The 11,240-nt window shown below is 36.1% G+C and overlaps 2 protein-coding genes across 2 annotated transcripts; both read right to left on the bottom strand.

Moving 5' to 3' along the window:
• Window positions 1-511: 511 nt before the first annotated feature.
• On the bottom strand, window positions 512-7,250 carry LOC111400467 (polynucleotide 5'-hydroxyl-kinase NOL9-like). The gene is made up of 11 exons (XM_023027881.1): window positions 7,065-7,250; window positions 6,935-7,012; window positions 6,687-6,830; window positions 3,935-4,046; window positions 3,764-3,797; window positions 2,968-3,137; window positions 2,646-2,829; window positions 2,311-2,491; window positions 1,988-2,087; window positions 1,723-1,850; window positions 512-834 (listed from the first exon to the last, which is right to left on the bottom strand). Exons 1-11 carry the CDS (start codon window positions 7,248-7,250, stop codon window positions 781-783), a joined length of 1,371 nt encoding a protein of 456 aa, XP_022883649.1. The 3' UTR covers window positions 512-780.
• A 1,991-nt stretch (window positions 7,251-9,241) lies between these two features.
• On the bottom strand, window positions 9,242-10,807 carry LOC111400469. The gene is made up of 3 exons (XM_023027882.1): window positions 9,884-10,807; window positions 9,428-9,613; window positions 9,242-9,319 (listed from the first exon to the last, which is right to left on the bottom strand). The coding sequence occupies exons 1-3, from the start codon at window positions 10,805-10,807 to the stop codon at window positions 9,242-9,244; spliced, it is 1,188 nt and encodes a 395-aa protein (XP_022883650.1).
• Between the last annotated feature and the right edge of the window lie 433 nt (window positions 10,808-11,240).

Raw genomic sequence — 11,240 nt, forward strand, 5'->3', positions numbered from 1 at the left:
GATCAAGACCATCAAGCCTTTGATGTTTGAGTCTATTTCTCATCTTACAATGAATATGTTCAAACATACTCCATTTTCTCTCGCAGCCTGAAGAATTACATATTTGACTTAGTACTCGAATTGCAAGTGTTTGTAGGTATGGTAAGTTAATAACCCAAATGGTCGCTAAACTTTGCAAAAAAATTTCACGGGATCACTGAACTTTAAAAATCGCCCAAGTCATCAATGAATTTTGCAAAAAATTTCCATAGAGTCACTAAACTCATGTATGAAAAAAACTCAAAATTCTTACAAAATTCACTTCGAATGATTCTTCGTAAAGTTAGCAAAACAAATTATTCATTTTTGTTGCCAGAGAATCAACTCCTACCAAATGCCTTCACGGAAGAAGACGAGAACTGAGCTTCCTAAGAGCATGTTTGTGCAATCTTAAAAAATATGAGCTTATAATTTATACATGTTTTATATAAGTCGTGGAAGCCAAAAGTCTGGACATAAGAGTTAAATTCAACCTGTTATGGTAAATTAGTGTCACGAACACATACAGAGATAGCCTTAACACGTTTTGTACACAAGACTCGACGTGAGGGAGAATAAACATGAATGGCAATTTAGCAGAGTACGATCTCTTAGGTCATAACATGTTTTTTGATCAATAAATTACAGAAAATGCGGGTTTAGAGTAATAAATGCCCAACACGACACAAGGTGTAGAGGCTACTATCTCGGATAATTGTAGAAGAGACTGTACAGGAACTCTACAACTACAGTTATTTGCTCCTAATTAGTAGATAGGACATTTGCAGACATGTAAGGGGAAATACAGCCTTGCACCTGAAAGAAGAGATGGTTTGAATTAAAAAACAGGGATTTCGAATAGCTAAACTTGCAAAAAAAATGGCAATAAAATCAAACGAAAGGGGAGGATGAAGCAATCTTAGACGAACATAAGACTTGTTTGAAGGAACTGTGCATAAATGATAGCTGAATTCAAGAATCATTATAGCCAACTAGATGTTCATGGGCAAGCAAACTGAAATAAACCCAAAATATACCAAAAAAATTCCAAGAACTCAAGAATCATCATCAGTCAATTAGAAATTGATAGTCTACATATAATTGAAGGTAAAAGAGTCTGAAACTAAGGTTTTAAGTTAAAGACCTTTTGCTCCTTTTTCTCTTCTAATTACCAGCATTCATTCCCCCTGCCCTTTCTAATTAATTCTCCTACACAAAAAAATCTATTTCAAATGCTGGAAATCATCAATGAAATTAGCCACGGCATTAATCTCGATTGAGCATAAAATTAGACCTTCATTTGAAACCTTATGAAGCCTGCTTCTAAAGTGGGGTCATCACAAATTATGGCTAAGCTTGTTAATTGGCGGGTTATTGAGTGATTTGATGATTTATTTGGCTATCAATTGTGGATGATTGCTTCAAATATGCACGGGGTGGTTAAATCTCATTTGCTCTTAAATTTATTTTTATAGTTGAATCTCATCAAGATCAAGTACGCTACAAGAATAAGAACGTACTAACGAATCCTAGATGAAGGGAAATGGACAGCACTAAGAACTTTCAAGAAACAGGCCTTGTGGTAATCAACAAAGCTTGTCCTAATCTTTTTAACTTCTTTCTCTATAATGTAATTGTACATAGATTTTAATATTTTGCATGCTGCAAAACAGAAAAGAAGGCACTTCATTGAAAGAGGTGTACCTGCAGTAAACAAGTAGGAATTTGAACGAAGCCCTGAAGCAAAAGATCAACATCCTCCAGAGTCTGCTGTGGGACGGGGGTAATAATGTAGAGCAAACCTTTGAAGGTGTCAATGCCTCTCACAATTCCTGGTTTTCAGATAAAGCAAACTGAGCCTCCACGTGAAATAATATAAAGATTATTCAAATATAACCTTTAATAAAAGTAGAACGAGAATCAAAAGCAGCATAGGACAAGTATAAAAAGTTAAGACATTGTGACCAACCCAAACCAACACAATGAGGTAATTGCTCGGAAACTTCTGAACTAACTGCAAGACCAATAATAGTCGCATTCAAACTGTAGAAAATTTCAGTTTTTGAAACCTAACAGTAAGATAGTGCAGTATTAGAAAATTTTCATCCCTAGATATAAATATGTAAATTAAGTAAATCCAATATAAAAGTAAACTTAACCAGAAGTAAAGTTAATATTGCTCCAATAAGGAAAAATGTACATTGCAGTTGACATACGTGATATTGTATGAGCACTGTAAATTAGAATGAAATGACAAATATCGATGTTAAAGCAAATACTGCTTTAGCGTACCTCACAATGACTGTGTTTCATTTTGACACCAGATATAGAAATTTCATAAGGAGGGTGAGCAGCTAATGCGCGGGCAAGTTCCTTAATTGTTGATATATTCATCTCACTAGGAAAGCATTGTCTAAAATATGCCATTACACGTAGATCTCTCAGAAGACGAGAATCCTTTTGTACCAGCAACCTGGAAATAGTATAATTATTAGAAAATATACAATGGGCAAACTAACAACTTCAGAAGAACTCTAGTTTACCAGATATAATTCACGTTAACAAGGTAAAACAACTATCAGTTTAAACTAAGTTCTAATATAAACATGAAGAAGCAAAGAACATACGATCTTTTCAAATGGTCCCAACGAGCAGAATTGATCTCAATGACGGTAACTCTATCAGTACTTCCCTCATCTAACCAAAATGCCCCAGCTGGTAAGTTCTTGACCACAGATGATATGCAAATTTTAACCACGTGTGTTGGAGACATATACTTCAACATGTCCACAAGTATTTCATAACCAATACCTTATGCAAATAAAAAAGAAAGGCAATAGGTCATCTACATATACTAAAACGAGCAAATGTTAAACATGAGTCATAGTAAAAATAAAATTTAAAACAGCATAAGGCCAAGGAGAAAGAAGGATCAACAGTTAAAAAAACCTTTAACCCAGCCAGGGGTATTTATGACAAGTGGCAATCCAGCATTGTCCTGGACATCAATCTTGTTCTTCGTGCAGTATTCTTTCCAATAGTGATCGTAAAGGGAAAATATGCTGGTCAAATAGGCTGTTGGGTTCCTTTTGGAGGAGATGTCACCAAAGAAAAAGCATCTAAAAGGACATTAAAAAAAATTGTGACCGGATAGAGTTCATTCGATATATTTGATAGACAAATTGCTTAAGTAGCTGAAAATATGCACTAAACGACCAGACCAATAGATTGCAGCACATACAATACATAATCTCTATATCTATCAAATCCAAGGTCTCGAGAGTTAATGAGTCGATTGTTCATGAAAATATGAATTTCATGCTTCATCTCCAAAGAATGCAATTCCAATAATTATTAAGAGAAGTGAGAACTAATATGAACTTCTTTGGAAGCCTGTACTAAAAAACAATCGAACACCAAATGCATTAATATAATTGCAGATGCAAAATAAGACGACTGCTACCAGCAAAATTCTGTTTTTTCCTGATGTAATTATCATTAGCATTTTCAAACAAGTGATTATTTAAACAACAGCTACTGGAGGGGAACAAAGTTGCCAGATAACCACCTACAAAAAAGATATAAATGAATATATGCACGTCTCAAAAATCAATCTTTTATCAAATTCGTCATTGAAAGTATCTCTTCCAGCCACAGGAACGTGTAAGCAGTGTATTAATTGCATATTCCTCTCTAGTGGATGTAAACAGAAAATAATCAAAACAAAAGTTTAAATGATTTATACCTTTCGGGGGTTTTGAGACATGGAATTGTCAAATCTAAATAACAAGAAGAAAAAACGAAAAATTATTAGAAGGTTTTGATGTCAGATAACAAAAACAACATAAAATGGACTCAGGACGAAGAAAGAGAGAGAGAGAACATCAGAAAAATGGTAATGCCAATATAAATGTACCTGGAGTTACTTTGTCAATCACAGTGAGTGATAGAAGACCAGGAGGAGTAAATTCTGTCTGCCCAACATCAGTATCCAGATAAGCAACTTTGCTGTACCTGAAATACAAAACTCATACACCGAACATCTACGCTTTAATATTGAAAAATGAATCATATATAAAAAAATAAAAGTAAAAACTGAAGCAGGTAAGTAACCGGAGTAAGGCCCTGTCCTTCCCCACCCCTTGGCCTGCCTTAAGTGGGTATCGAGGCGAGAAATTGCCCGAGCTCCTATCTAGATTCGCTTTGTTGTCATCCTTAAGAAAAATATCATATTGTATTTTGGAAGGTGGTGTAAATGTACTTATAAAGTGTGTTCGTTTGGCTTTACTTTTTATGGAAAATGTCATTTTTTCACTCAAATTCTTATTTTTGGGGTGTTTGACTGACAATTTTTTCCATCAAAAATATTTTCCAACTTTTTGGTCACCTGATCATAAAAATAAGGAAAATATTTTCTTTAGGAATTGGTGATTTTTATTTTTCAGATAATTTATCCTCTCTTTTTCTCTCTCATCTATCAACTCTTGGATATATCAACCAATAAAAAATGGACAAGCAAAATATTTTTTAAGTTGAAAACTGAATTAATCAAATACATTTAATTACTAATTTCCATACAAATAAGTTTTAAGCAATTGAATTGTTCAAATTCCAAGCTTACAATCAAATGCACCCTTAAAATAAATTGAATTATGTATAAATTAAACTACTATGAGACGTCAAGACATATATGTAGTGGTGATAATTGTTCAATTCGGCTCTTAAATATTCAAGTCGAGTTCAGCTTGTATCCAAATTTTAATCTCAACTCGATTTTATGACTCGTGAGCCTTACAAGCTATCAATGAGCCAATTTTTTCAATTATTCTTTTAAAAAAATTAACCATAATGGTCCAAAAATTAGTAATTTTGTTTAGTAAAGTAAGCAAAAAGAGGGGGAAAATGGGCAGACCCACGAGCCCTCTTGACTCATGGAAATGGTTCAACTCAATCAGGACAAGTCGAGCTTGTGAGCCGACGGCCCGTTTGCCACTTGTACATATATGCTTCATCCCATGTAATAAAACTTCTCTAAGTTATTGGATCTGAAATTTTTTTAATGAAAAGTAAATAATTAGTAGCATTATAGATGACTTTCAGCTTAGTTTATAAATTATTTGTAAATAATCAAACTTTCTTTTCAACCACACATTCTAATTGATTCACAAGTATTATTTCATTTTTCATCACCCATTTCTATTTATTTATAAATAAATCAATTATAATTTTTTTTCCGAACGGAGGCTTAAAGTTTCTCGCATAAATGCGCTAACATTGTATAAAGTAACTTCTTGCGATGATATATTTCGAAGAACATTACATTTTCTACATAAATTATTGTGTTTAAAGTAAAATCATGACACGAAATTTGATTAAAAGTGGTCTATCTTGGGAGTTTTATCCTATGTTAATGATGTAATTTTAGGAAAATTTTGCAATCTTCCCTGTTGCTCATTAATTTGAACTCAAAGTACCAAAAGATTATTATTATTATTATTTTTTAATATCATTTCGGAGTTGATATTATACAAGATTATGTATCAAATACGCCTTTATATGTCTTAGGATTGAGAGAAATATCAAATATCTTTTGACATACCAAAAATCCACATGTTACATTTGTCAAATTTTCAAGGAAAGATGCGAAAATAACAATTGATTGGTCTAGCCCAAGTTTGCAATTATTGTTGTAAATATAATTATATATATTTATAAATGATTTTTATACTCTTGCGATCCAAATCACCGATTATTGTATCTCTTATAGTCATAATTCTTTCTTATAAATATGAGGCTTTGATTTTTACGAAAAACACACAAGTTTATTGGTCTCTATTTTTTTCTCTCTAGTTTATAACCCGTTATTAATGACATTATTTTTTATCTGTGTTTCAAAAGGAAAATTCTATTTTACATCTTTGTATACAAACAAACTCAATAGAAGATAATAGTTTTTTTATACACATATGCATGGCACAGATTAGAAAATAAAAGTGATGGGTCCCATCCGTCCTCCCAACTTTCATTTTAATCTTTTAATTTCAGCAGAAAAACTCTAGCAAAACATTCATAGTATCCATTGAATTTTATAAGAGATACACATTGAAAGTATATGGTTTTGGGGCAGATTACGAAGCAAGAAAGATACGTGATTTTCATCCTTTGAAGCATATAAAAATAATTGTATTGCTTTAATCTTTTTCCCCAACAATTGTTTTAATGGATGATTTATGTCGTCTAGATGTAATCTTCTTTACATTAACTTTCTTGAAGTTTATTTAACGTATATATTATTATTTTTTTCAAATATTTTTACATTTAAATTAATAATATGTTACGTCTTTGCTTTTGAAGAAGCACATCTCTGTAAATAATATATATGGCTCCTGAAGGGTTAATGCTTCTAAATAATAATTTGTTATTACTCTTGAAGTAGCACACATTATAATTAATATTCAAAAGAATATTATTTGCTTCTAAAGAGCATGAACTATATTTTATATGCCAAAAGAATATTGACATATTAATAAATCTCGACACACACAGGTATGGTTGAGGGAAGAATTCAAGATTATATTATTTCCTCCATATATGTTACAATGATTTTGTATAAATTTATAGGTGAGAATCCAATCCATACATGGTAAGAACTGTGATATGGAAATAACTATAAAAGAAAATTCTTTGTGTTGATTGCCATTGATTGCTATTGGTGAGCTGGCTATAATACTCCCCCTCAAGTTGAAGCATGGAGGTCCGTAATGCCCAACTTGAACCCCACGTCCCAATGGTTTAGTAAAAAGATTAGCTACCTGTTGAGAGCTTAAAACGTAAAAGGGAGTAATAAGACCAGATTTGATTTTTTATGAACAAGATGGCAATCTAATTCAATGTGTTTGGTACGTTCATGGAAGACCGGATTACGTGCAATGTGGATTGCTTCCTGATTGTCATAGTGAAGTAGAATAGGTTGTGGATGCGGCACAGTAAGTTCCTGTAGAAGGAGTCGAAGCCAAACAAGTTCACAAGTCGTAGGGCCATCGTACGATATTCAGCTTCAGCAGAAGAGCGAGAAACAGTTGTTTGTTTCGTGGTGCGCCAAAAGATGGGGCTATCGCCCAATTTGACAATGAAACCAGTTGTGGAGCATCGTGTGAGCGGACAACTTGCCTAATCAAAGTCACAAAAAGTAGATATCTGAAGGTTGCAGTTTGATGGAAAGAAGAGTCCATAACTAGGTATAGTTTTTAGATAGCGGAGCAAGCGGATAGCAGCATGTAGATGAGACTTGCGAGGAGTGTGCATAAACTGACTCAAAATGTTGACTACAAAGGTAATATCAGGACGAGAGATGGTCCAGTAGATCAAACGACCAATCAAGCGTTGATATGAGCTAGGATCGTCCATAATATCACCATCTGAGTCATTAAGTTTGCAATATTGTTCCATGGGAAAATATGTCGGGCGAGAGCCAAGTTGACCTGAATCAGTAAGAATGTCCAAGGTATATTTCCTTTGATTGATAAATATGCCTTTAGGAGATCAAGCAACTTCAATTCTAGGAAATATTTGAGATCACCAAGGTCTTTGATTTTGAAGGTATGTGCAAGATGCCGTTTGATAGAACTGATGGCAGAGCTATCATTATCAGCAACAATGATATAATCAACATAGACAAGAACGACAGTAAATGTTGTATCCTTGGTTTTGGTGAAGAGACTATGATCAGCAGCAAATTGATCAAAACCTGCAAGAATGAGAACATGGGATAATTTTGAATACCACTGACGTGAGGCTTGTTTGAGACCATATAATGATTTGTGGAGACGGCAAACGCGAGTCTCCCCTTTACGAAAATATCCTGGTGGTGGTCGCATTTACACTTTCTTATCAAGATCACCATGGAGAAAAGCATTGTGAACATCCAATTGTTCAAGAATCTAGTGTTTTGCTGCAGTTATAGCAAGGATACATCAAACGGTAACAAGTTTAGCCACATGAGAAAAAGTGTCATTATAGTGAAGACCTTCAACCTGAGTGAAACCCTTGGCAACCAAACGAGCTTTATGGCGTTCAATGGAACCATCGACATGCAATTTTGTTTTATAAACCCATTTGCAACCAATTGCCTTCTTACCAGGGGGAAGATGTTCAAGGGTCCATGTGTGATTGGCTTCAAGGGCTTGATGCGGCTCGAGAATAGCTTGAGAGTAAAGCACAGGGTCTTGAACGTTTTTGGAGACAGAAGAGAGGAAACCAAAATGTTTTGGACTAAAGAAACGATAAGAAAGAAAATTAATTAGAGAGTGAACAGTACCTGAGAAAGACTGGGAATGAGATGATGAACGTGGTCCCTCTGGAGGTAAATTTGAGCAAATGTAGTCTTGAAGATATGTGGGACGAGTGATCGTGCGTCGAGGTCTAGTTGGTGGAGGTGAGCTGGTAACGATTTCTAGGGAGTTGGTACGTCCATCAACAATTTGTGGTGTTGGTATAGTTGGTTCCATGTCTGGCGTGGATGAAGGAGATGGGTCAGGGGTGTCATGTGAAACGTAGGTTGGAGATGGGATACTGTAAGGGACATCGAGGGGCTAATTGGTATCTGATGATGTGTGTGAAGGTTGCATGGTAGGAGCGAGGGGAAAGGTAGATTCTACAAAGTGGACATCATGAGAGAGAAAAATTTTCTTGGTTTACAAGTCATAAACACGATAGGTATGTGGAGTTTGAGAGTAGCCTAAGAATATGCATGGTGTGCTACGAGGAGAGAACTTTCCCGGTGGACACTTAAGGTGTGTGCATAGCAAAGACATCCAAAGACACAGAGGTGATCATAGGTAGGAGGTTTGTTGAAAAGGAGTTCATAAGGCGCTTTGTGACCAAGCGTGGGAGTTGGTATGCGGTTAATCAGATAAGTGACAGTAAGTATGCATTCACCCCAAAAGGAAACAGGTAAATGTGCATGAGAGTGAAGACATTGAGCTACATTTAGTAGGTGACGATGTTTTCGTTCTGGTACATCATTTTGTTGGGGTGTTTCAACACAAGTGCGCTCATGAATGATCCCATGTTCAAGAAAGAACTATTGCATACGATGAGAAAGAAATTCTTGACCATTATCAGACCTAATATGGTTGATAGGGCAATTACTCTGCGTGTGGATCATTTTAATGAACGTGGTTAGGCAAGTAAATGTATCAGATTTAAAACGCATGAGGTATATCTAAGTAACACGTGAAAAATCGTCAACAATTGTGAGAAAATAGTGTGCACCAGTTGTAGAGGGTGTGGAATATCCGCCCTAAATATCACAATAAATTTGGTTAAAGGTAAAAGTACTTTTATTTTCGACCAGTTTGAAGGGAAGGCGCGTATGTTTACCGCGAACACAACTATCACAATTTCTAACTTTATTTGAATCACATAAATTTTTTGGAACACAAGAATTTGAAGGATGACTTAAACGAAGATGCCATAGGTCCGGTGTGGCTACAAGATTCGCTGTGAGTTGAAATGCAACATGATTAAACGGTTTAAAATGGTAGAGGCCTCCACGTTCTTCACCCATCCCAATCAACTTCCTCGTGCGTAGGTCCTGAAATAAATAAATAGAAGAGGAAATATGGTAACACAATTAGACGATTTTGTGAGTTGACTTACTGAGATTAAATTGTATTTAAAATCGAGAACAAAAAGAACATTATGTAGACGTAAATGAGGAGAAATATGGATGTGGCCCTGACTTGGGCCTTGAAGCCTATGGGTAATGTAAGGGATTGACTATGGTCCCAAACATGTGAGGCTTTGGATAAGTTAGAAACACAATAAATGTGGGCTGAAACCCCACTTTCTATAATCCAGGGACCTGGGCGATTTGGGGAGGTGATAAAGAGATACCAGAGAAGGCCGAGTGTGCAATGGTGCTGGTTTCCAACATTTCCATCAATTGACGGTAGTGCTCGTCAGATAAGCCATGGATTGCACTCGACGTGGAAGGGGCTGAGGTACGGGACACCATGTTCGCTGTGGGTGGTCGATTACTGCCTAAATCCTGTGGCCAGTTTTTGACAGGTGCGGACCGCAGGGGTTGCTTTGGCTTATTGGTGTTCCAATGGGAAGGGTAGCCAATGATTTCAAAGCAGGAGGCTTCTTGATGTCCATCTTTCCCACACTTTGTGCAACGGAAATCGTGATTGACCGAAGAATTGGTGCGTGAGACAACCATGGCCGAGTTTTCGGGATTTGGTAACAATGGAATTTGTAAGAGGCGTTGTGTCTCTTCTTGGTGTATGGTGGCATATGCTCTAGAGATTGTGGGCAGGGGGTCCATGGCGAGAATTTGGCTTCGAATGTTGGAGAAGGAGTCATTAAGGCCCATAAGGAATTGAAAGAGTCGTTCGGTGTTGGCTGTGTCTTCGGCCTTTTTGCGAGCATCACAAGTGCAGGGGTTGGCATCGGTTAGTGCATTGATCTCATCACAGATTCTTTTAATTGTATTGTAGTATGTGGTGACGGACATGGCATTTTGTTTGAGGTTAGCCAAATCATGTTGGAGGCGGTAGAGACGGGGGTGATCGCTTTGAGAGAATCGGTTGTCCAGATCAGTCCATACATCAGAAGGTTTGGTGCAGTAGATCAAACTTTGTCTAAGGTGCCTATCGATGGAATTTAAGAGCCAAGAAAGAACCATATCACTGCAAATATCCCAAAGGTTGGAAATTTGAGCTTCGGATGGTCGCTTTAGAGTTCCATCGACAAAGACGAGTTTGTTCTTGGCATTATGGGCCATACGCATCGAGCGTTTCTAGGCTGCATAGTTTTCTCCAGTGAGAAGATCGGGGACGAGTACAGCACCAGGATTATCAGCGGGCATTAAGAAATATGGGGATGTGAGGTCATTGATCAATTGTGAAGGTGTCAACGATGTCAAATCAGACATGGTGGTTGTTGGTTTCGGAAGTTAGAGAAATCAGAAGAGGCCGCAGGAAGGAGGTTTCTCTGATACCATAATAAATCTCGACACACAAAGGTATGGTTGAGGGAAGAATTCGAGATTATATTATTTCCTCCATATATGTTACAATGATTTTGTATAAATTTATAGGTGAGAATCCAATCTATACATGGTAAGAACTGTGACATGGAAATAACTATAAAAGAAAATTCTTTGTGTTGATTGCCGTTGATTGCTGTTGGTGAGTTGGCTGTAATACATATTGTTT

The sequence above is a fragment of the Olea europaea genome, chromosome 10 (genome assembly GCF_002742605.1).
Source record: "Olea europaea var. sylvestris chromosome 10, O_europaea_v1, whole genome shotgun sequence".
Taxonomy (NCBI): Eukaryota; Viridiplantae; Streptophyta; class Magnoliopsida; order Lamiales; family Oleaceae; genus Olea; species Olea europaea.